Source organism: Ctenopharyngodon idella, chromosome 3 (genome assembly GCF_019924925.1).
Source record: "Ctenopharyngodon idella isolate HZGC_01 chromosome 3, HZGC01, whole genome shotgun sequence".
Classification (NCBI taxonomy): domain Eukaryota; kingdom Metazoa; phylum Chordata; class Actinopteri; order Cypriniformes; family Xenocyprididae; genus Ctenopharyngodon; species Ctenopharyngodon idella.
Window position 1 is genome coordinate 10057876 of NC_067222.1, and position 26705 is coordinate 10084580.

A 26705-nucleotide genomic window follows, 5' to 3' on the forward strand; every position below is an offset into this window, starting at 1 on the left:
TCCAACCTTTAGTCTACTATGAGCGAGAGATGGAAAGGAGGAGCGCTAAAGTAAAACTTTGCCCTCTATTCAATATTCCGTTTCACTTGGATATACGTCACAACACTGGAGAAAAGATGCTTGCAACTTCCGGTTCATGGGAACTTTAATCACTAATACAGAACGCTGTAATACATTACTATTATTAAGGATGTGCACGAGTTCTGTTAAGTAACACCAATCAATGATCAATAATGTAAACAATGATCGGTCATGATCAGGGATAGGCAACTTCAGTCCTAGAGAGTTGCTGTCCAGCAGAATTTAGCTCCAACCCTAAAAAAAAAAAACCTCACTTGCCTATAGCCTTAGTAATCCTGAAGACATTGATTAGATTGTTCAGGTGTGTCTGATTAGGGTTGGAGCTGAACTCTGCTGGACATTGGCTCTCTAGGACCGACATTGCCTATCATGATTATGTGTGAAGTGACTTTTTGCTGAATTTCGAAATTCAGTAAAAATTCTACAAAAAATATTCAAATATGTAAATCATTTTTATTTAGAATATAATTACGACATGATTTTTGGCAACATTCAGCACATACGAGGGCACCCATACACAAGTTGCATTCACTTTAGCAGCGTGCACACATACACAGATCGAGGACGCATTCACATTAAGTGCAATTAGAGAAACGCAAATGAATATAACAGACACTCCATCTAGAGACGGGAACTTTAAAAGTAATAATTTCAAATGGTTAAAAATGTGACATGAATTAGTTCAGCAGTGAGTTCCAATGGTACAGCTGCTGATGATCAAACAAATACAAACACATTTACTCACAGCTGTTTCTGAGCTCCTCGTCTCTATATTCTCTGAATTTGTTGAGCCAGTCCACACACTCTTTCTCCAGGTATCCTTTGGTGTATTGGTTTAGGATTGGCACATTGTCCCATTTTCTCTTGGTTGGTAGAGCTGCATCAACTGAGGCGACCCATTGAGACTCTTTATCATCAAAAGACAAGAAGTTTTCTCCATCATAACTGAACTCATCAATGCCTTTGAGAAACTTCACTTCATCTCCCTGCTGCTCAACTTCACAACCGTGTCTCCACTGAAGAACATGGAGATCTGAAATGGAGAACAGTGGTTGTGTTTGTGAGATGATGATAATAATAATAATAATAAACATAGTAGGATAATCATATGCAGGTTAAACTGTATGAATGTTTCTCACCTGATTCATTGTCTCTCATGCGGTTCATCAGAATCTGGACGTTCACATTAAACCACTGTTCTTTACTCTTTCTGGACTGAGTGCCTTTTTCCCAGTAATCCTCCTGCATTTTCTCTTTCATCCAGGGCTGTGTGGGAATCTTTCTCTTTTCTTTACTATTGTAATAATCGATCTGTGTGCCGTCCAGCAGACCCATAGCAGTGAATTCATAGATGCCCGGCAGATTCACAGGTTTAGACAAGGCTGTGTAAATGTAATACAGCGAGTGTTTCTCTGCAATGAAGAGGAATAAAATATGCATCAAATAAGTGTTCACTGAAGTGTAAATGTAATGAAAGTAGTTTATGTCTGAAGGAGAAAGCACATAAAACATCAAAACATTTAGGACAGTCTGAAACATTTCAGGATTTACTAAAGACACGCAGTGAAAAATTATCCTGTTAATCTGTAATAACTTCTAATATCAGTCATATATGATCAATAACAATGGTGTTGACAAATAGGCTGTTGTCATGTTGATCAAAATTTAAGTCAAGATATCAGTGAACAGATTTGTCAAAAAAATGTCAAAAACTTGTATATGTTTAATTATATGAGTATATAAATATTATTTTATATTTCACAATGCTAGCATGAATTTGTAATCAGATTTAATTTCTGTCACTACAAAGATGTTTTAAATCAAGTTCTCTGATAAGCTAGAAACTGAACATCATTTACCTGCTTGAACTGAAGGCAAAGTCCCGTCAAGAAGAAAAACACAAAGCAGAGTAAAGATCTTTGTTGCTACACTCGTGCACATGATTGAAACACCTTTAAGTAGGCTATGTGTGAATTTTTACAGATTTTTATATGACTGAATGCAAAAAACTGTCAACAACAGAAAACTAGTTACAGAAAATAGCAAATGTTGTTCAACTAAGTCGAAATGCAGACTCGTCTTCCTCTTTTCTATATTAATTCTTGGTTACACTTGTGTGTTTGTGGGTTTGCTATAGGTTTGTGCTGAGTTCCACCACGTCACAGAAAGTAGCACACACCATTTCAGAGATACTGCGTGATATTCTGAATGTTTCTGATTTTCAGATGAGTTTAAAATGATCAAAACCAACTACCTCCATCACTATCTTTACTGTAAAACAAAGTTTGCTTGTGTAGTGTTTTGAGTTTTGTGACCATTCCAGCAAACTTTAAGTCATTCCCTCAGAATTATATTTCTATTTTATTTTCATGTCTCTATGCACATATTGCTGTTTATATCCTTATAAGAGTATGGGGAAACTGTTCATTTTTGTTTTAAAATAATATATTGAGTTTTATGTTTGAGTGACGTCATTTCCACTTGGAATCGTCTGCCCCTCTTGTTAGAAGAAGAACTGGGCTGCGTCAAAGAAGAATATACACTAACAAGAAGCAACACTCAATAGAACGTTCCATTGCAACACCGGCGCCCAGCAGCGGCCCTGCGTTTCCGCCATTTTGGGGTGAAAGAGAGTCGGCAGTCCACTAGTTTCTATGGCAATATCAGCTGCTTTGTTAAAAAAAAAAAAACTTACATTAAAGCTGAAATCCAACCTGAATGATGACAACACAGAATAAAATACTATCACTAGTGATCATCAAATCCTTTTAACAGTTTATTTTACACACTTTGTGTTTAAGTCTACCACTTTTTTCACAAAACCTTTGCTCTCTAGAAACCAAGTCAGGGGTGCGTTTCGCAAAAGCATTGTTAGCCAACTAATATCGCAAGTTCCGTCGTTACTTACATAGTTCAATGATTTGGTGTTTCCCCGAAACCAGAGTTCAAACGAACATTCGCAAACTGCATCGCAAACTTGTGTGGTTATAATGACAGCTCTCGAGCTTTAATTTATAGCAAAAAATCTAGCATTAATTCGATCTCAAACGGATTCATTTAAAGAAGTTATTACTCACCACCTGCGTGACGTCATTCACCAACATGGTTGAACGACAAGTTTGCGACAATACGGTTTCGGGAAACAGTCGTGACTAGCTAGTTGATTTGTTGAACGATGCATCGTACTATGGTAGTTCAGCAGCAAGTTACATCGTTGTTTGGGAAACGCACCCCAGTTTGGGTTAAAATTCTTTAAAAGGCTTATAAACACTGAATTATTACCAACATATGAAATTAAATTAAGGACATGCATCAGAAAAATTGGGAATGTTGAACAATAAATATATGAATATAACAGCTTGATTTTGCAGTGTTGTCTAATGTCCGTTAAAGCAAAAGTGTCCAAAAGTGGGAATTATGCGATAACGGACACAGCAATGCATCATGTATTATAAGATTATGTTTGTAGCGTGATCTATTAAAACGTACAATATATATATTTTAATTCAGACCTAGATACTATTATTACTATTACTCCACTAGGTCTGAAATATATTGTTCGCTGCAAACATGATGATCTTAAATTTATTAATTATTAATTTACTATTAATAAATGTGTACAGTTGCATTAAATGGAAATACTCAATAAAGTAGGCTAACTACGTTACCTCAGATGGATGAATGGTTGGATTCCACAACTGGTAAAATAAAACATATATAAGACAATACAACATTTACTGTAGGAGCCATACAATTTACTGGTGAATTAATTTAAAAAAACTGTTCTATTGCACTTCTGATTTGGCAGTGAAATTCGCCGATTTTGGGTGCGTAAGAAGTGAAGGATTGGTCCAGTTAGAATTTTCACCCCAAAATGGCGGCCGCGCCACCATTGTTACCCAAAAATGATCAGTGGGTTCTAAGCTCGTGGGTTCTAAGCTCTTTGGCTGCATTAAGCCCCGACAAAATGTTGCAAAACGTTTTTTAAACGGAAACGGTGGTACGTTTAACACCCCCGTTCTGATGACGCAAGAGTTGCAACAATGGCAGCTGAGAAGGCCATTTTTAGTTGTTTTTGAAGAATTTTCGGAGCCTGATGAAATTGGTATAAATACGTGATTAATACTGAAAATACGCTCGATGTTACAGTCACTGCCTTTGCTGTCCAGAATAAAAGAAAACATCCCAATCGATTGAAGGGATTTGTATCACTCCACAATACAATAGAAAATATATAAGTATAGTATTTTTGTTACATTAATCAGTGTCTAGCACATCTTCCTAAGGAAAGGATATGGATCAGAAGACATTGCAATTAATAAGTTATTAATAAAATGAATTCCAAAGGATGAATAAGTAAACTTAAAAAAAAATATACTCAAATTTAACTTTAAATACACCACAACTTCAGGATATTAAATAATGTATTTTTTTAAATATACTTTCAGCGCATTGTTACAATGATCATTTTCAGCACACAGTTAAAATATACCTCAAATATATTTTTATATAAAGTGCAAATAAATACACTTTTAAAAAATAAACTGAATTTTCACTTCAAGTATATTTTTCGAAAATATACTAAAGTACAATTATTTTAAAGTGTGTTAAAAGTTGTATTGTCAAAATATGATGCTAATATACTTTTTATATATTTACAGATATAGTACATTTTTGTTAATATATTTGCAATGTACTATAGAAAAGGGGAATATATTTAAAATACAATAAAGTATACTTTTTTTCACTAGGGTTTACAACCCACAGCTTCACAATTAATAAAGACGGTATGACTAATTCACACACGCAATCCCTCTCATTACGTACTGGTACTGTGAGCTAATTTATCTTTATCTGATTTACAACAAGCAGAAATCTGTAAGAAATGTTACTAAACAGAGATACAATAACTGCTGAAAGTGAGCTGTTATGTCAGAGTACTCTTTCAATAGGAAAAAATATCCCACCTTTAATAGTCAAGCATATTTACAGTACAAACCTTGAAAGTGAACTGTGGGCAAAAAACAAAACAAAACCCAGAAACACAATAATCGTTCATTAATCGTAATCGAGGTAAAATGTTCAATTAATTGAGGTTTAGATTTTAGGTCATAATCGTCCAGCCCTAACTTAAGTGTGCAGCTTCTCTCTGCTGTGGATCCTCTCGTGTGTTTTCAGATATTCTGACCGGTTGAATCTCTTGTCACAGTGTGAACACTTGTAATGTTTTTCTCCAGTGTGGATCCTCTCATGTGTTTTCAGATTTGTTGACCGGTTGAATCTCTTGTCACAGTGTGAACACATATAAGGTTTTTCTCCAGTGTGGATCCTCTCATGTCTTTTCAGAGATGCTGACAGACTGAATCTCTTGTCGCACTGTGAACACTTATAATGTTTTTCTCCAGTGTGGATCCTCTCATGTGTTTTCAGATTTGTTGACCGGTTGAATCTCTTTTCACAATATGAACACTTGTAATGTTTTTCTCCAGTGTGAATAATTTGGTGCCGTTTTAAACCCTTCTCTGTAGTAAAAGTCTTCTCACACTCAAAGCACATGTACTCTCTCACACCAGTATGTATTTTCTGATGTGTATATAAATTTGGCAGCTGTGAAAAACTCTTTCCACACACAGAACACAAATATGGCTTCTCCTTCGTGTGAACTCTCAGGTGTTTCTTTAGGTCTGATGAGGTACACATTGTTTTCCCACACTGATCACATGTGAATGGCTTCTCTCCAGTGTGGATCCTCATGTGAATCTCAAGACTATAATTGTTTGTGAAATCTTTCCCACACTGATCACACTTGAACGGCTTCTCTCCAGTGTGAACTCTCATGTGAACATCAAGACTTCGTTTGGCTGTGAAATTGTTTCCACATTGTCTGCATACATACGGCTTCACTCCTGTGTGGATATTCATGTGTTCCTTAAGATTTTGATTGTTTGTGAATCTCTTTCCACACTGATCACATGTGAACAGCTTCTCTCCAGTATGAACTCTCATGTGACGCTCAAGATGTTTGGATGATAAACTCTTCCCACACTGAGTGCAGGTTGTAGATTTCTTGGCTCTTCTTTTCTTTAAAAATGTCTTTTTAGTCTTTGAGCAACTCAAAGGTTTTTCTCCAGGTTTGACATGATGTTTCTCCTCCACTTCACTCAGTTCCTCACTCTCCTCCTCCTCTTTAATCATATCTAAAATGGAAGAAAAAAGAATTTCTTTTTCTGTACATCAAAACAATCCAAAGAGAGAAATATACATACATACATAAAGGTGAGTAGGTCTGCGTGGGACCGTTTTTTTGTCCCGCTCCCGCAAGGTTCTATTCCCCACGCACCCGCTCCTACCTAAAATTCTCTCTGTGTTCACCCGCTACCCGCATATACTGATTTTTTAAATCATATTTAGATTGCTTCCAGAATCTCGCATTTAACCCTTTGAGCGGTACGGTCCCACATATGGGATTTCGAACGTTCAGCAACGTCACTTAACTGCCAAATTCAAACTTTCGCGCTTTGGCTGTGAGACGGACGCGCGCAGCTCTTGTCATATACCAAAGCAATGCAGTGTTTTCAGCCACATAATGCTTCTTTTAAGGCATTTAAATACACATAAGCACCATTAAAACAATACATTTAGAGTTTATAAAATACACACTGATGTCAGACATCAGTGGAAGCAGCAATAACAATCCATTCAAATATAATTTGCCGACATTTATTCATATCAGACACACATAATGGGCCTAAGTAACTATAAAGTTTACTCTATTATTCTTCCAGTTCACCAGCCACTTACTTGCATATATTTCGGGAGAAACTGATGAATTCACCTGCTGTAAATCCGACTGACAGGACTCTGTGAACTGCAGCGCAAACTAAGATGGCGGCGCCCATCTCGCATTATAGATCAAGATAAAGATCGTTTATAAAGGTTTTTATAAAGGCCTCTATTGGCAGCAAGTTAATTTACACTTTCAGTGCCCAGCATTTTTTTGCTGCACAAAAGCTATTCTCAATATGCGTTCTTGTCTGTACTTGTGTTCTTGTGAAAGATCATCAGTCGCTGCCCAAGTACTGTTTCAATTCAAAGTTCACATCTAGCCAAGTACAGTTCAAATCCCCGGATGTGTTCTTGATCCACCTCTTTTATCGAGGATGCATCGAGAGGTGACTTGTGCGGACTTGAGACAGCCAGGTATCCCAGAATGCATCTCACACTAACCAGCAAGCGTCAATAGTAAAGGAGAAAACCCGCCTAATTTAAATATGTTACCATTATTATGTCACGATATGTTGTTTTAAGAGTTTTTCAGGCGAGAATGTACTGGTTTAATGCTTAAATCTGTGGTTTATTGATAAAGATTGTGCCTATTTGAAAATTTGATCTGACGTTGTCGGAGTTGTGAGATCCAGGCAATCACTGGGCTCTCAGCGCTCATGTACCCCGCCGAGAGCAGCCTTACCTCGGCTAGTCCTTCTGACGTTTGTCGCTGGCTCTGATGTCTCTGTAGTGGTTATAATTTGTCTTTTGTATATCTAACGGGCGATCTTCCCTGCTGAAAAATCCAGCTTAAACCAGCCTGACCAGCTTTGGCTGGTTTTAGCTGGATTTTTCAGCAGGGTTTAGTCTCGTGAATCTATTATTTGTTCCCTGGCAAATCGTTTTGGCTGAGGACAAAGTGAAGTTTCATAACTTTATATATTTAGGCTTTATATGTTTACCATTGTATCCTACTAAAGCACTGGCTTTGTATGTTTTACTGAATTGTTTGGTCTATTTCTTATTGTATATCTTCTTATACCTTTATAATATTACTGATCATTAAAACTGACATTTAACAAAAAGAGACAGTTGTGTTTTATGTTATAGGCCTATTTTATTTTATTACAGTGAAGATAATCAGAGTGTGCACATATTGCCTGAACCACATATTAATATGTTTAATATTTTTGAAATGTAAACGAAAAAAGGCAGGGTTATTTATATTTCCTTTTGTTATAAATACTATACGAAGATATTGCCTAAACCACATTTGTGTGGCTATTAATATATTTAAGATTTATTAAATAAAACTAAAAGAGGCAGACTGGTCTGTTATAACACATTTCGTTTTATCGATGGCTAAAATATACATACAGCGATAACCGGAGCAGCCAGAGCGAGCTGAGTGACGTTATCAAGTACCATTTGCAGGATCATGGACTTGTGTCCTCCTGTCCTCGGGAGTCTGTTCTCATGAGTCGAACTGGCCAAGTCCGAACTACCAAGGACGCAAGTACGAACTTTGCAAACTTGGTATTGCCCATGTGAAGGTTTGTGACCAACAGAAGACTGATACATCAGCTGACCTAAAAGAACACATGCTTTCTGCAGTAAGGTGGAGTAGATTGTATATTTTTGAATTAATGTTTGTAAAAAAAGACACTGCAGAGTGACGACCGTTGCAGAGTCTGTAGAGATTTCGCTGCTTTAACTAGTTTTAAATTAATAATTTTTATTAGCATTATGTGTCCTACATGTTTCACTCAACCCTGTAACTTCTGACACGATTTTCCTCCTTTTAAAAACAGAGTATTTATTAAAATTGTGACACCCAGGAAGTGACACCATCTGGGCTCTTTCTACAGCATGATGGGAGGACAAGAAAATAATCTCAATCCATTGTCTCAGTTAAACTGTACAGTGTTGATCACTTTCATCAACCCTGTTATCAAAGTTATTGGTCTACATAACTATGAATAACTTCTGTGGTTTATGATAACTACAACTTTATCAGTAAGTATAAATCAGATTTTGCTTAAGTTATGCTCACAACCTTGTCAGTCATTCTGGAAAGCTCATTTACTTGATACAGTTTTTAAAACCAGGTCATGTGATTTTATTTTGAAACTGTAAAATGCTAACTGATGTTTATTGTCATCCTCTAAGCATCTATTCAGTGTCTCTATTGTTTTGTGGCACAAACTGTCCCATTCAGTTTCAGTCTCTCCTGCACACATTCACAGCTCTCCGGCTTGGTTATGGCTCTAATTATAATTCTTTTGTCGTTATTGTAATTACTGATGACTCTCTATTCACACGTTTTTTTGTTTAAACTTCTCACTTCACCTTCTTTGAAATTGCATCAAATTCCCTTCTTGATAAAAGAAACATTCAAATGAGCTTTACTATTCAAACAGCTGTATAAGGGCTAACTAGCATGTTAGCTATGCAAAACACGACAATTTATGGGATTAAAACCATGTTTTTGCTCCAAACTCACTCTAACGCAAGTCAATTATCAGTGTTGATTAGCATTGTGTTATAAATATACACTATTATACTAAATATACTCTAATATACTCTACCTGACATGGCTTGAAGAACACAGATAATCTCCTTCTGCATGTTATTATCGGTGGATGTCATGAAAGGGATTTCTGTCATATAATTAATGAAAGTCTCACCCTCTGACTTTCTGCTCAAGGGTGCCCTCTGGCTTCCAGTATGAATGAAACAGACATAATACATGAGAGTGTTTAGTGCTTCATAATGCTCACATCGCCACATTTAAGAGTAAAATTGAATAAATACTCTCTATAGAAATTTGACGTAAACATATGAGAATATATAAATATTTCTCCAAATGTACACGCTTTTGAACCAAAAGCCACATGACATTGTTTAGTCAATTAGTTTCATGACGACTAATTTTTTATCATTGGATGCAGCTGAGGTTCATTATTCATATTAAAATATCGACTCACTTGGTGTTTCATTTTCATAACTCCTGACACACATCAAGACATTGCTGTCACTATAAGATTTTTAGAATAAAACAGAAGTCAAATACTGAAGCTTGAGGCTTAGACCTTTTTAATGTAGTTAATTGAGGTAATTACAATCTTTTACATTAAAACTAACTTTAAAACATTAAAACAAAGAACAAATTAGTGCGCCAATGTCCTCCTGCAGGTTAATATTTAGTTTGACCTGATGTTGACAATTAATATGAAAGTTTCTCAAACCTCGCTTTACTGACCATTTTTTGAAAACAAACAAACATTTGTACTATTTCAGTTCAACTGTTTCTCTAAATATGCTAAAGTGTTTTTGAATCTTTCTAACATGAATGTTGTTCAGCATCATGAATGAATGAAGAATAAACACCAACCTCTTTGTTCTTCAGTATCTTCAGTGTGTTTCATTCTGCAGGGTTCTGGATCACTCATGTTCTCACTGTCCTCTTTAATAAACTCAGTCTTTGCAGATTTCAGCTCTTCCTGATGCTCTGATGCTCGTCTGATTGGAATATTCCAGCATTTATTGGGGAATTACAGTGGGAGGAGCTTCATTGACTGTGAAACTAAGTGTGGGAGGAGCATCACTGATGATGTGACTGCAATGGGAGGACCTGATCTGATAATAAATTAGAATACTTCATAAGATCAATAAAAATGTTGTATGTTCATTTCTATGCACTCAATACTTACACCTTTTGTAAGTATTGAGTGCATAGTACACCTTTTCCTACCACACTTTTTCCTTCCAGTCAGCTTTCCATGAATATGCTTTGGCACAGCACTCTGCGAACAGCCAGCTCTTTCAGCAGTGACCCTCTGTGGCTTACCCTCTTTGTAGAGGGTCTTGATGATCATCTTCTGGACAACTGGACAACTGTCTTCCCCATGACTGCTGTTGAGATTACAGACCAAAACCCAGTATTTATACCCTGAGAATGGTAATTTAATAGAACTTGAAATTAATATTCGAACAATTTGAGATACTGATTTTTTTTTTATTTTGATGAGTAACAAGCTGTAATCATCAAAATTGAAAACAAAAAAGTCTGGAAATATTTGACTTTATGTCTAATAAATCTATAATATATTTAAGTTTTAATTTTTTAATTTAAAGAAAAAAAAAAAAACTTTTTCGTGATATTCTAATTTATTGAGGTTGCACCTGTATGATTTTTCATCACGTTCAGCTGTGTTACCCTCATTATCGTCTGTATATCACTGTATATCATGTATTCGTCTTCAAGGTCAAGGTCAAGGTACCATTTATCTTCATCCTGATCTGCCTACCTACACACATACGTAACCGGACCAGAAATGGTTTTAGCAGCACAGTTCACTGCTTTGGCCCAGAAGGGTCTTAACTTCATGGACTACACTGTGGAATTCTGCTGTCTTGCCGTTTTCTCCCTTTATGATGACAAGACCCTCAGAACACTATACGATAACTTCTACCACCCTGTTGACCTTCCAGACACACAAGGACTTTGCTGGAGGGACGCTGTCCTCAAGTGTCTGGAAAGCGTGTACCCCCGGTCCAAACTTCTGTCGAACCCAGAGCCTAGCCCATCACCACCCTGATCAACAGTGCCTGAGCCCCCAAAAGACTGGAAGCTTCCGCCCGCCGCAACAAGTGAGCCTGAACCCGAGGAGGGGAAGACAGAGCACACCATCACCCCGGAGCCGAAGCAGCTTGAAGAGTGAAGCCGGCAACAGAGTCCATCGCTGTGGGAGTACTCATCGAGTTCAAGGGGATGGAAGCGAGTCATGCCCAACCCTCCACCACTGAGACTAAATACCTACTGGACCTTATGGACAGTTTTGATTTTGTAATGTGTGGAGAGATAAATTCCCTGTGCCCTCTCATCTAATCAGAAATTCCATCTTCAGTCTTGTTCGAACCCTGCTCAGCCTCCCTCTCCCACCACCACTTCAAACTGTCATCAACTATGCTCTGTTTTTTGTGGAATTTTGTTCGGTTCTCCAGGTTCCTCATCAGTCCTCAGTCAGTCTGTCCACCTAGTCATCTTCGTTTCCCATCTGTCCCATGGTGCAATTTGTACCTCCCCTCAGTGGCGTGGCTACACCACGGACCATCTGTGAACCTCCTTCACCTCACTTCACTTGAATACTGATACTGAATACTGTTGAGTTTTTTTTTACCAGCATAACTCTTGCGCAAAGTTTGCACATTGCTTCTTATGTGATATCCATTGGCTCCTTCTTGTTTTAGAACGGAAAGATTTCCAATATTATGAAGAAGGGATACAGCTACGCCACTGCCTGTTGGCATACATCTTTACAACTAAAGACGTGAACGTGAACTTGCGCACTGCGTAATGCGTGTCAACATTAGACTGCGTATGTGCCCCAGAGACTTCTGAATACGATTGAGAATGTAGTCAGATTCAAGCGTTTATTTTTTTTTTGTATTTTTTTTTTTGCTGTTGGATCGGATAAGATCCGAAATTTAATTCGGATCAAACTCAATCGGATCAATTAAGGTGTTAACATGAAAGTTTTTCAATCCGATTGAGCCATCAATCCGATTACAAATGGATTATTTGGGTACATGTAAACGTAGCCAGTGTCTTTTTAAATTATTTTCTTAATAATTTCATTAAATGATTGGTGTTGTACTGCTGTGATTTCACCCTTGCAGGCTCACTACTGGCTGATTCAGAGTTTGAGGGTGGCCATTTTGAGTTGACATCATTGTAGTCCCCAGTTCACAACACTTAAGAATCAGTCTTAGACTTTACTAAAAGTTGCTTTTAGCTTCTTTATTAAAGTCTCCTACTATTAGAAAAATCCTACTTGTAACTAAGAAATGTTTAACACTTAAGTCAAACCTTAAGACTATTCTTAAGAGCAATTCTGAGTAGTTTTATACATACGGGCCTGGACTTTAGTCTGTTACTAACCTGATGCAGATTTGCAGTAACAATGGATGTAACGTTATCTACTAGAGTCAATAATTTCAGAGTAAGTCAGAATAAATGTAAATGTAATTATTTATTATTAGTTATACAATTTACAAAATCAATTCAAAAATGATCAATACAAAACATCAAATGCTCAGAAATAACAGTAAAAGATGCACACCTGACATTTGGAAAATACATAATGAATGTCTGGAGGACACTGAGCGTTATGGGCTGATCTGGCCACAGATTCACACCTCGAGTCTCCTCCAACATCTCTTTAAATACTCAGACCATGACAGAAACTTCTTTCAAATGGAATCATGAGCTAATGATGGGAATTTGCATTAATCAAGGTCCCAGACTTGGGTAGTTTACACCTTTGGGGAAACAAGGGAACAATTTGCATGAAAGACCAATTGGCAGAGTATCCACCCTCCACAGAAAGCAAAATATCTCTAAACTCTTACAACCTTACCTTTGATTTCACCTCTGTGCTAATGAGACCTTTTTACCAGTCGCACTGAGACATTTCAAATGATACCAAACATGTATATTGTTGTATGATAACTGTCCAAATTAAACCTTATAGACTTTTGGGTGAATTTCAGGTGATCTCAGCATGAGGTGAGGAGAGAAGAGATGGGGGAAGAGGGGCAAAGGGAAATAAATGTGTGACGAGCAGGGTGGGCGAGAGCCGAGAGGGAATGGCGCAAGGTTGCCAGTTGGTGGAAAACACTGCGTATTGCAACCATGGAAACCAACAAACAAACTGGGTCAGAGAATCGCAGAGATATCTAAATATCTCTATGAACAACAACATATTAAAATACAGATAAATCAACTCATCAGCTTACAGTGTGTAAGTCTCCTCAGCTTTCATTGTGAATTGCGCTCCCTATTGTTGCTGGCAACCCACGTCTTTGAACGAGGGGGAGGGCCAAACAATATTTTGAATTTGGACTGCAGTACCTATTTTGAACACTGGGTGTCATTCCTACATAGAGCCCCTAATTTGAGTCCCCTTAATTTGGCTGGTTGTAAATGGTTTCAGTCACTATTGGCACATCCGGTTATAATGCAATAAGAACTCTGATGTTTCTTCTTCAACATCTATTCTCCACTATGGATAGGTACGAGCATGTGTTTGAAATCTTGTTTCGTGTTTCTGTCCCAAACAGAAACAAGATTATTTTTCATTACCCCATTCTTACCCCTTTTTAATTTACATAAAAATATTGAAAAATACAGTTTTCGCTGAGGAGCCGAACCGGATAGGCGGCAACATCAGCAGGGTACAGCGACTGTGGCGACAGGACGTACGTCTCCATTCCCTCCTTCCAGGAACGAGGGTTACCTTTGTAACCGAGATGTTCCCATTCAGTCGGTCACGTTCGACGTACGTCGGACAGACCAATGAATAGGAATCCCTACCAAAGCGCAGCCCGCAGCTCTACAAATGTCTGTCAGCGAGGCGCCACGAGCCAGCGTCCAGGAGGATGCAACACCTCTCGTGGAGTGAGCATGCAATCTGAGTGGGCAGGGCACGCCATGAGCTTGGTAAGCCAAGGCGATGGCATCCACTACCCAGTGGGCCATCCTCTGCTTGGAGCCAGCCTTTCCCTTCTGCTGGCCACCATAAAAGACAAAGAGCTGGTCTGAGGTCTTGAAGCTTTGAGTTCTGTCTATGTCTACAGTCGCAAAGCGCGAACTGGACAGAGCAAAGCCAGGGCTGAGTCTGCCTCCCCCAGGGACAGCGCTTGCATCATACTGCATCCTGATACTGCATCCTCCTTGACCCCTATCCATACCCTCTTGGGACCTTGCTCTGGTGCTTCGAGCACTCCAAAATGCTCCCTTTGAGTTAAGTACCTCAGGGGGTAAGTCACCTAGAACCTCTGTGTCCCGTCCAGGGTCCAGACATGGAGTTTCCAGAGTTCTGGACGTGGGTGCCAAAGAGTGCCCTTTTTTTGAGAAAGAAGGTCTTTCCTCAGAGGAATGCGCCAGGGAGCAGCTGTCGCAAGGAGCGAGAGTTCCGGGAACCAGGTTCGGTTGGGCCAATAGGTCTGTGCAAGTAGGCTCACTGGGGGAAACGCCCATTTGCAAAAGCCCCGGGGCCAGCTGTGTGCCAGTGCATCTGTCCCAAGTGTTCTCTCAGACAAGGAGTAAAACAGCTGGCAGTGAGAGGTCTCTGGCGAGGCAAACAGGTCTACCTGAGCCTCTCCGAACTCTCCAAATCAGCTGGAACATCTGGGGATGGAGTCGCCATTCTCCTGGCAGCACAGCTCGTGAGAGCTCGTCGGCCACACGGTTGAGCACACCAGGAACATGAATGCCTCAGATGCTTCTGACTCCAAAGGAGGAGATGGCGGGTGAGTTGCGACATGCGACAGAAGCGTAGACCACCTTGACGGTTGATGTACGCAACAGTCGCAGTGTTGTCCGTGTGGACCAGCACATGCTTGCCCCGTAACGGCCCTTTCAGGTGGCTCAGGGAAAGGCGTACTGCTAGTAACTCGAGGCAGTTGATGTGCCAATGCAGTTGGGGGCCCGTCCAAACCCCTGATACTGCATGCCCGTTGTACGTGGCCCCCCAGTCGGTGGAAGAGGCATCTGTGAACACCACAGCATGCCGGGCCACCTGCTCTAGGGGCATTCCTGCCCAAAGAAACAAGGGGTCTGACCACGGACTTAAGGTTTGGCGGCATTCTGGAGTGACTGTCACTTGGAACGTACCGCGTTGCCACGCCCATCTTGGGATTCGGCCGTGAAGCCAGTGCTGAAAGCGGTCTCATATGAAGCAAACCGAGCGGGGTTACTGTCGCTGCGGCTGCCATATGCCCCAGGAGCCTCTGAGAAAATTTCAGTGGGACCGCTGTCCTGCCTTTGAACGTATTCAAGCAGTTCAACACTGACTGAGCACGTTCTTCTGTGAGGCGTGCTGTCTGTTTAACCGAATCCAACTCCATACCGAGAAAAGAGATCCTCTGCACAGGGGAGAGTTTGCTTTTTTTACCAGTTGACCTGAAGGCCCAACTGGCTGAGGTGACTGAGCACCAGGTCCATGTGTTCGCACAACTGATCCCGAGACTGCGCTAGAATAAGCCAGTCGTCGAGACAGTTGAGAATGTGTACAATCTGTTCTCTCATGGGAACAAGGGCTCCCTCCATGACTTCCGTGAAGACGTGGGGAGACAGGGCCAGCCCAAAGGGTAGGACCTTGTACTGATATGCTCGACCCTTGAACGCAAAGAGCAGGAACAGAATTGAGACATGAAAGTACGCGTCCTTCAGGTCGATCGCTGCAAACCGATCTTGGGGAAGGATGCATTTGAAAATGCATTTCTGCGTGAGCATTTTGAACGGTAGCTTGTGAAGGCTCCGATTCAAAACTCGCAGGTCCAAGATCAGCTGTAACCCACTGCTTTTGTTTCTACAGTCCTCCATATGACCAAATACTACATCTTTCCATAACAGCACAGATTGGTCATCAATAGTTTTTTGCCATAAAATCACAAATATTTTGCCAAAATGGTCTTAGATGAACATATGAATCACAGTTTCAGGGCAGTTGTCACAGAAAGTGCATTTAACATCAATATAACTTTTACAAGGTAATGCTTCACTGGGTGAATCCTATTGAATGATACCTCTTTGACTTTGTTTGTAATTAAATATTAGGTATAAGCCAGACCTTTTAAAATGTTTGAAAATATAAGGCAAAGATACAATGTTTCTTTGAAATAATGCTCTTATAGATCTGTTTTGTGAATTAAGAGAAAAACAAATATCACCTACATAAGAATTTATTATAGTAGATGGGGACCATTGTTGAATATTAAAAAAATGTATATTACCCAGGTTTGAAAGGATATGGGAGGGGATAAAATTCCAGATGGAGTAAGGATTTCTGATGATCTGACTAAGCCAGAGACACCCTCAGCCTTTGTAATTAGAACTCTGCCCCTTAAAGAAATATCTCTTACTAGTCATTAATTTTAGTTTTTTGGATAATATAACTGAAATTCAGAGAACGTCTCCTATGCTGATCTTTAGTAATGGTTATTCCTAAATACTAAATACTTTTTTAAGGGGATACCATAATAAGATGTTTAAGAAAATTCCTTGATGGCCATAAGCTAACAATTAGCTAGATTCAAGTATACACCAGATGCCCTTAAAAATTCACTGAATAATTCAATAGCTACAGAAACCTTCATTTTTTCATTTTGAATGAACAGTGTAATGTCATCGGCTAGTTGGGTTATTTTTATCTCTCTATCATCAATAGTGATACCCTTCATAGGACTTGATTTGATATGAGAGGAAAGAAGCTGACTCACTAATAAAAAGAGACATGGAGAGAGAGGACACCCTTGCCTAATTCCTCTTGTAGTATCGAATCTAGGAGAAGTACTGTTTGATAACTTAATAGAACTGTTGCCATTTTTATTATTATTATTTTAGAGTTTTAACAACTGCAGAAAAGAAAAAAATCTAATTTCTTAAGCATGTTAAAGAGGAACTGATGCTCTACCAAGTTATTATAACTTGAATATTATAAATAACTTGAATTTTATATATTAAGAATATTATAAATCCATTGTCACTAATAAATTCTGAATAATCCAAGATGTTGTAACCGAACATAACATGGTTACTATATTGGTGGTGTTTTTTTTTTTTTGTGTGTGTGTGTGTGTGTGTGTGTAGTTCCTCTACTGTGCTCCCATATGAAAAAAAACAAACAAAAAGAAAACCTGTATGGTTCATACGGCAACCATATATCTTCCTTACTCAAATCGGCCAGATTCTGTGTTTCATATAAGTTCAATACATGTCATATATAAAATCAGACTGATTATAGCCACTTTCATACTAAAGAGCACACATACAACTTGTAGGTATAATAAGTATAAAATAACTGGTATTCATATAGAAATCATTTAAAGTTCTTAAACTGAATCATATACTACTCAAGATTTATTTGTTTATTTAAATTTTATACAGATTTTAGGGAAATTGTGTGCCTATTCTTCAAGCTTTATTTTTCCACCTAATTCCTCATATTACAGCAGTGATATTATTGTATCTCTACATATAATTATCTTATATGATTTCAGTCAATATTACAATATTTCTGCATTTCAGTCAATGACTTGCACAAATTTCATCAGAAAACACTTTTATTTAAACACAGAGACAATCAAACTTTGAGTCTCGGTGGGGATTAAAATTTTGCAAGGAGTTAAAATGTTAATTTCTTTTGTTTTTCTCTGAGAGTTACCCTATTTTCCAGTTTCTACAGTTTTACACACGTGGCTTCTCTCTGCTGTGGATCCTCTCATGTTTTTTCAGAGACGATGACAGACTGAATCTCTTGTCACAGTGTGAACACTTGTAATGTTTTTCTCCAGTGTGGATCCTCTCATGTGTTTTCAGATTTGATGACACACTGAATCTCATGTCACAGTGTGAACACTTGTAATGTTTTTCTCCAGTGTGGATCCTCTCATGTGTTTTCAGATTTGATGACACACTGAATCTCTTGTCACAGTGTGAACACTTGAAATGTTTTTCTCCAGTGTGGATCCTCTCATGTGTTTTCAGATTTGCTGACACATTGAATCTCTTGTCACAGTGTGAACACTTGAAATGTTTTTCTCCCGTGTGGATCCTCTCATGTCTTTTCAGAGATGATGAATCACTGAATCTCTTGTCACAGTGTGAACACTTGAAATGTTTTTCTCCTGTGTGGATCCTCTCATGTCTTTTCAGATGTGATGACAGACTGAATCTCTTGTCACAGTGTGAACACTTGTAAGGTTTTTCTCCAGTGTGGATCCTCTCATGTGTTTTCAGATTTGATGACACATTGAATCTCATGTCACAGTGTGAACACTTGAAATGTTTTTCTCCAGTGTGGATCCTCTCATGTGTTTTCAGATTTGCTGACACATTGAATCTCTTGTCACAGTATGAACATTTGTAAAGTTTTTCTCCCATGTGGATCATCTCATGTCTTTTCAGATGTGATGACTGACTGAATCTCTTGTCACAGTGTGAACACTTGAAATATTTTTCTCCTGTGTGGATCCTCTCATGTCTTTTCAGAGATAATGACAGACTGAATCTCTTGTCGCAGTGTGAACACTTGTAAGGTTTTTCTTCAGTGTGGATCCTCTCATGTGTTTTCAGATTTGATGACACATTGAATTTCATGTCACAGTGTGAACACTTGTAAGGTTTTTCTCCAGTGTGGATCCTCTCATGTGTTTTCAGATTTGCTGACACATTGAATCTCTTGTCACAGTGTGAACACTTGAAATGTTTTTCTCCCGTGTGGATCATCTCATGTCTTTTCAGAGATGATGAATCACTGAATCTCTTGTCACAGTGTGAACACTTGTAATGTTTTTCTCCCATGTGGATCCTCTTGTGTGTTTTCAGAGATGATGAAAGACTAATTTTTTTGTCGCTGTCTGAACACTTGTAATGTTTTTCTCCGGTGTGAATTCTCTGGTGTTTTTTAAAATCGCTCCCTGAAATAAAAGTCTTCCCACCCTCAAAGCACATGTACCCTCTCACATCAGTATGTATTTTCTGATGTTTTTGTAAACTTTGCCGCCGTGAAAAACTCTTTCCACACACAGAACATGAATATGGCTTCTCCTTCGTATGAACTGTCAGGTGTTTCTTCAGGTTTGATGACCCAATAAATGTTTTGCCACATTGATCACATGCGAATGGTTTCTCTCCGGTGTGGGTCCTCATGTGAATCTCAAGATTACGATTGTTTGAGAAGCTCTTTCCACACTGGTCACATGTGAATGGCTTCTCTCCAGTATGAACTCTAAAGTGAACATCAAGACTGTGTTTGGATGTGAAACTGTTTCCACATTGACTGCATACATACGGCTTCTCTCCAGTGTGGATCCTCATGTGAATCTCAAGATTACGATTGCTTGAGATTCTCTTTCCACACTGATCGCATGTGAACGGCTTCTCACCAGTATGAACTCTCATGTGAAAATTAAGACTTTGTTTGGTTGTGAAACTCTTTCCACACTGACCACATGTGAACGGTCTCTCTCCAGTGTGGATTCTCATGTGAACATCAAGACTCTGTTTGGTTAATAAACTCTTTCCACACTGATCACATGTGAATGGTCTCTCTCCAGTGTGGATTCTCATGTGAACATCACGACTCTGTTTGGTTGTGAAACTCTTTCCACACTGAGTGCAGGTGAAAGATTTCTTGGTTCTTCTTTTCTTTAAAAATGTCTTTTTAGTCTTTGAGCAACTCAAAGGTTTTTCTCCAGGTTTGACATGATGTTTCTCCTCCACTTCACTCAATTCTTCACTTTCCTCCTCCTCTTTAATCATATCTAAAATGGAAGAAAAAATAATTAAGTTCATTTTCAGTACAACAAAATAATCCAAAGAGAGAAATATACATATATACATAAAAGTGAGCCCTGATGTAATAGCAGAAACTAGACAACTGCTATAAAATATTATCATCACTTTGATGCCTTTTTATAAATTAATGAATGTTAAATAATGTCCCTGAAACTTTCTATGAATGATGGTCACTGATCATCAATTGTTATTTTTAAAACATTATTGACAAATCTCATGTTTCTGTATTGAGAACTTCAAGGTGGAGTAAGTAGATTTTGAAAAACACTGTTTGGAAGTTATTCTGTGTGGGGGGAAATTTTGAGCTTCTGTATAATTTCCATATGATTTTACTTATATGCTCATGATTAAATGATTTTGTTTTTCTCAGAAGTGCTTAAGAAGTGCATTCTTAGGGTGACAAGTGGAAAAACACTGAATTGGTAGACATGTTCCTAATATGGTGAAAAGACAGAAAAAAAAAAGAAAAAAAAAAAACTTTCGAAAGACAATTAGATGTGTTTGTCTCTTATGCAGTAGAGTCGGTTGATTTTTTGCCACAACAATTTGGTGTCAGAAGTGGGATTCCATGGATGTGCCTTTTGGACCCGAGAGTGGACGGTGAATGATCATCCTGGACTTAGGAGTCTCAGCCCTACCCCGAATAGATTCAGGGATGAGGAGCCGACCACCATGGTCCAGAAGGGGACACCACTGGAATCAGTAAACGAACCCAGGTGGCATCACAACTCTTGAAATTTTGTGATTAAGAGTGATTAAGAGTGATTAAGAGTAAAATTTGGAAGATTAGGAAATGGGAAAAATTTAAAATTTGTGATTTGGTGAATTGGGCTAAAGATTGGAAAATACGGGACAAACCATATTGGTTGGTCTGGCTGACTCTGTGGTTGTGGTCAAGGGATTTCTAAGGGGAATTGAGATCACGTGGGCAAACGCAACAGTTATTTCTGGAAGGGAAATTAAAGCTGCGTCACACAGCTAAAGCAAATTTCTGGGGAATCCAGCTGTAGTCAGGACTACAGAAAGTTTGTGGGTTCAGGGAAAGCCTGAAACTGAGGCTGTGTGAACATTCCTGGAAATTGAATCACATTAGGACACAGTTAAGATGTTTCCAAACGGGAGGTTTCTGGAAGGGAAATCTAGGCTCCATCACACAGCTAAAGCAAATTTCTGGGGAATCCAACTGTAGTCAGGGGACTACAGAAAATTTGTGGGTTCAGGGGAAGCCTGAAACTGAGGCTGTGTGACACAGTTTAGACGTCTTAAGTTGCACAACAGGGTCAGGGCACTGGAGTGGAAGCTCAATTTTAGGTGAAAAGTCGGGTCTGTAGGAGACGTCCAACAGATTATTTAGGTGCGCACCGACAAGGTAAATTCACAAGAGTTTGGGAGAGCCAATATGGGGAAATCCCAGAGAAAGCTTGCAGAATATGATACACCTGTGTTTTGTTAAAGGAGAAAATTGTATGGCCAAAAATGCATGCTAGATGTAGGAAAATTAGTCAAGTATTATGAATTTTCTGAGAGAAGTAACATTAAGGAGACTTAAGGTCATAAGGGAATAAGTTGAAGAGAATTGCGAAGTGGGTATGTTGTGTGAAAGCGGTATGTGTGTGAAATGTAAGCAGATAGAAGGGAAAGAAGGTCGATGCAGGAAGAATTGTCATATAGGGAAGGAGGATGGAATGTAACTTACTGATAATATGTTTACATCTGCAGACTAACTATTTGATAGAGGATTGCGGGATAAGTGGCTATAATGGAAAGAAATATAACAGCAAAAAATTAATGTTTTGAAAATGAAAATTCTAAAAGAATGTTTCACTATGGAAAAATATTTGAACAGTTTTAAGTATGTTTTTTTATGTGATGAGCGCCATCATAGTGTAAAATAACTAAAATGATTTAGGACCTTACTAGATGTTTGGTTTTTGATGGTCAAAATGAAGGGGGTTTAAATGGCAAAAATGAGACTGCCAGTTGTAACAGAGACTCGAACTGATTGGAAATGTGTTATTTCTAAATTCCCTGATGTGTGAGTAAAAGACAAATATAAACACAGTTGTTTATTTGAAAATGTATGTCTTAATGTATGTCTTAAGCTGGGCCAAAGTTAAAAGACAGTAGATAAAGTTTGATGTTATAAAAAGGCAGTGTACTAGTCCTGAATTCCTCAGAGTCTCTCTCATTTAAAGTCAGTGAAGCACAGTGTCTCAGTTGAAAATCATGGACACAGAGATGTTAAAAGGCATGACTGCCATGAAGAGGGCAATTAGTTGGCAATTTGTCAAAGTAAAACTTAATGAGTATAAAGAGGTCTTTGAAATTAGTAATACCGACCTTGAATGATAAAAGTGAATATTTTGATGAATTTATTCTATGACCAGTAACTTTTTTGTCTGATCTTTGTCACCACCATGTGCAGGGCTGATGGCTCCGGTTACAGATGTAGCAGAACACTACACTGAATGGACAGTTGTAATAAGTTCACTGAGTATAATCTCAGCACTGATATGTTGCTGCTTTAAAGATGTTTAATGGATTTTAGTGATTAAATACAGCTGTCATTAACCTTTCTCCATTGTTTAAAACTATTAGGCAGTCCAATGGCTCTGGTGGCTCTTGAATGATGTTTCCTAAGCTCCAGAAAACACCTGATTTTGTTGAAGAAAACTGTCAAAGATTTCATGATGGGAAAGAGCGGGTTCCAGTGTGCACAAAGTGATTTCTCAATGATGGGTAAGATCCTCTTTGGCCAGACAGGGGACAACCTAAGGCAGGGGGTTACCACCGCCACTGGGCATCTACCCTGAATGGTGGTGTTTTATGTGAGATGGGTATGAGAGTGGAGCGGATGTCTGTGAGGCCAGCAGCATCATTAAGGGGGGGATGACCTGTGAGAAGGTACAGCACTCTGCCCCAAAAATGTTCCTCTATATTCTATATATGTGACAAGCAACTATGCCAGGGGACAAGACCCTGAGGAGAAGAAGATTATTGATAAAGAGCCGATGATAATGAGCTTTCAAGAGCCGACTGAGACCATGAGGTGATTGTCCATAATTTCTGGGGAGACCATAGCAAAATTTATTAACATGATGTTAGTTGCCCTATTGGCAAGAACTGTATAGAAGTTTAGGATTGAGCATTATGATGAATCTCTGAATTCATGAGGCTGTGTTGATTTTGAGCTAATATGTCTCTATCATAGTTTCACTCCTGCAGGTCATTAGACATGGCAGAGGATAATTCCAAGGCATGATGGGTGATGAAAGATGAAGACCACTTTTGCAGATCGAAGAGAAAGTTAAGTGAATTCAGCATTTAACCTAAAGATACTTTAAAAATGCTCAAAGTATAAGTTACAGTCTTGTGAGGCTGGTGAAAAGATTATTTGTGCAGTAAGAGAGAGACTGCTGGGGTAAAGGCAAGGATACTCTGTTATCAGCTAAAGTTTAACACTCTGGAGTTGGAGATATCGCTGGCGATACCACCTCGGTTTTTTTCTTACCAGTGTGAAAGAGACTCAAAATACTCAGTCAATGTTGCACATACAATTAAGAGTTATACACCATTTTAATTTGTGGAATATCTTCTTTTATTTGTGTACACTCAGAGTAAAAACAAAATATTGTGCTTTTTGCAAAATAAAGAAACCTAACATGATGCGTGATCTGTCGTCTCTCTCTGAACAAAGTCCAATCTGATAGTTCTCAGAAAATGAACTGTAACTTAGTGAATATTAATCACAAAAAAATTAGACTTATGTCCAAAGAAACGTTGAAATATCAGGTTTTAAATCATGTAAGTCAAATCAAAAAACAAAAATTCTCTGTTTATGTAATCTATATGAAAAAAAAACCATGTCAGACGCCTGTGATTCAGCTCATTATCCGCTAATGCGGCCACAGCCACAGAGTGAGCGCTATTCAGACGCAAATTCTGAGGCAATACATGTATACATTGTCGCAAAAGTGTATTTATTGTCTTAAAAAGTGTCTATCTGCATGTTATAGCCATGGTTAACGATCTCTGGAAGCCTCTGTTAGTTCCTGGAAAGTCACATGGTATGCTTGGTCTTCTTTAGAGTAATTTGTAGACTAAAGGTGCACAGAGCGCCCTCAGGCTGCAAGTATGAATTGAAAACACAGTTTCCAGCGCTCATAGTTATGACAATAAAATTGAATAAATATTAATTCTCTGTATAAAAAATTGACAAACATATGAGAATCCATCAATATTTCTCCAAATGTGCATGCTTTTAAGCATATTAAGAAATTACGGTCAATATAAGATTTTAAGAGTCAAAGTGTGAAGCTTGAGTCTTAGATCTTTTTAATGATGTATAGTTTGTCAACTGCACATTAACATTTAGGCTATATAATACAACAAATACAGTAGCCTATATGAAATGCCATAGAGGTAGGAATGTTCAGACACTTTGCAATGTTCAGACTTCGTTCAGAGGGAGATGAGAGATCACGAATCATGTTAGTTTTCTTTATTTTGCAAAAAGCACATCATTTTGTTTACACCGAGTGTACACAAATAAAAGAAGACATTCTATAGTTTCAGTTGATATATTACTTATGTCTCTATGACAAAAAACGATGGAGTATTTTAAGTCTGTTTTGATGCAATGTGAAAAAAATCCTGCAAAACGCACCGGCGCGTTTCCTGACTCCAGAGAGTTAACAAGCTCCTATATTTTGCAGTATATAAGTTTAGATTGATAATAATGGGTAAAAAGTAGAGATGCACCGATTGAAATTTTCTTGGCTGATTCTGATTTCTTGTTAATGTGATCTGGCGATACCGATTTTTGCAGATTCCGGTTTTCTTTCTAAGAACTATAATTGACAACATATACAAACAAAATCTACTTTTCTTTAATGCAAAGTTTTATTTTCATAAAAAAAAAAAAAAACACAAGTAAAAGTCAGTAATAAAATATAAAAAGCTCAAATAAATGCAACAGAATAAAGAGAGCTATGAAACTAAGTTTTTCAGGTTAACTGGTTTTTATTCAGGTAACAAATACTACAGAAATTGTAGTAATCAAATGTAAAATAACATATTCAGTCTTAATTGTAAATATTAATACAGATCAATTCTTACCATTGAAGTTATAAAACATATTCAGTCAAGAGGAGAAAGTGATTTTCTTTGTCTTTTGTTCTTTGATTAACATGACAGACAGCAGCAGGAATATTGGACTGCTGTCCCTTTAAGAGTTTATGAACTGTGTTCAACGGACCCAATACTGTTACACACGACATGGGTTCACTTTCTTAGCTATTTAACGATTCAAAACTGACTGTTCATCTGAATACTTGCCAAGATTGCCTGTGCCGCTGGTTTTGACATACTTTTGTATGTGTTTGACAGTTTAAGCGCAGCAAGGCACTTATTTTGGTACTTGTGACTCTGTTTGACTTCTGTCTCTGTTTGAGACTGAGCGTGGCTTGTTCGCTCCACTTATAGTAAGAATCGGTAAGAAATGAGACTGATCAGCCGATTGCCGATCATGAGGGAAATCGATCGATGGCCGATCGATCGGTGCATCTCTAGTAAAAAGGCTAATAAATTTTGTTTCTTTTATTCTATTTACCACAATGTCAAAGAAACACAGCTTAACCCAAAATACAAGCTCTTTCCACACTGATCGCATGTGAACGGCTTCTCACCAGTATGAATTCTCATGTGAAGCTCAAGATGTTGTTTGGTTGTGAAGCCGTTTCCACACTGAGTGCAGGTTGGTTTTTCTCCAGGTTTGACATGATGTTTCTCCTCCACTTCACTCAGTTCTTTACTCTCCTCCTCCTCTTTAATCATATCTAAAATGGAAAAAAAAAGAATTATTTCCAGTACATCAAAATAATCCAAAGAAATATACATATATGCATAACAGTGAGCCCTGATGTAATAGCAGAAACTAGACAAACGCTACAAAATATTATCATTACTTTGATGCCTTTTAATAAATTAATGAATGTAAGTTATAATCAATGTTATAATTAATGAAAGTAATGTCCCTGAAACTTTCTATGAATGAGGATCATTGATCTTCAATTATTATTTTAAAAACATTATTGACAAATCCCATGTTTCTGTAGTAAGAACTTCAAGGTGGAGTAAGTAGATTTTGAAAATCACTGTTTAGAAGTTAGTCCGCCGACACCAACAACAATCGCGTAACCAATCAGAATTAGGGAGCGTAGCTATAATGTTGAGGAGAGAGAACGAGTAACCCCATGTCCTAACCAGATGCGATGCGATAAGATTCCAGCAACAAGTAATCTGACTCTCCACACCAGACACAAGATCTGAGGTGAATTAGCCAGTGATGTTTTCATTACAGCTAAAAAGCTGTGAACACAGAATTATGTTCAAACTCACATTAGACGCTTTTAAGATTACATAAAGTACATAAAGAGTAGCTGATATTATCATTGCCATACAGTACCAGTCAAAAGATTTTTTTAAAAGAAGT

General features: G+C 38.2%; 3 protein-coding genes across 7 annotated transcripts in view; all 3 read right to left on the reverse strand.

Moving 5' to 3' along the window:
* Positions 1-26705, reverse strand: part of LOC127509964 (H-2 class I histocompatibility antigen, Q10 alpha chain-like) — a 134390-nt gene that overhangs the window by 55468 nt on the left and 52217 nt on the right. The gene's annotated exons all lie outside the window — the stretch shown is intronic.
* Positions 5212-15543, reverse strand: LOC127510125 (zinc finger protein 239-like). Its single transcript, XM_051889606.1, has 5 exons — positions 15527-15543; positions 10241-10368; positions 6238-6278; positions 6004-6174; positions 5212-5919 (listed from the first exon to the last, which is right to left on the reverse strand). The coding sequence occupies exons 1-5, from the start codon at positions 15541-15543 to the stop codon at positions 5212-5214; spliced, it is 1065 nt and encodes a 354-aa protein (XP_051745566.1).
* Positions 17959-26705, reverse strand: part of LOC127509894 (gastrula zinc finger protein XlCGF57.1-like) — a 34393-nt gene continuing 25646 nt past the window's right edge. For 4 of the 5 annotated variants that reach the window (XM_051889162.1, XM_051889164.1, XM_051889163.1 and 1 more), the window contains exons 2-3: positions 25900-26049; positions 17959-20178 (exon numbers count right to left, since the gene is read on the reverse strand). In XM_051889162.1, the coding sequence (XP_051745122.1) occupies positions 18101-20178; positions 25900-26049 (2228 nt within the window). In that variant the 3' untranslated portion in view covers positions 17959-18100. Of the gene's footprint in view, positions 20179-21908; positions 21967-25899; positions 26050-26705 lie in introns of all 5 variants that reach the window. The other variant, XM_051889166.1, reaches the window with a different exon arrangement.

Bases quoted from the DNA above. Each gene is read 5' to 3' on its own strand.
- LOC127510125 (XM_051889606.1), bottom strand. The intron at 6,175-6,237 runs GTGGAGGAGAAA...AAGACTAAAAAG, and splicing joins AGAGTGAGGAACTGAGTGAA to ACATTTTTAAAGAAAAGAAG. The intron at 5,920-6,003 runs ATGAATATCCAC...CTTGATGTTCAC, and splicing joins ATCAAAATCTTAAGGAACAC to ATGAGAGTTCACACTGGAGA.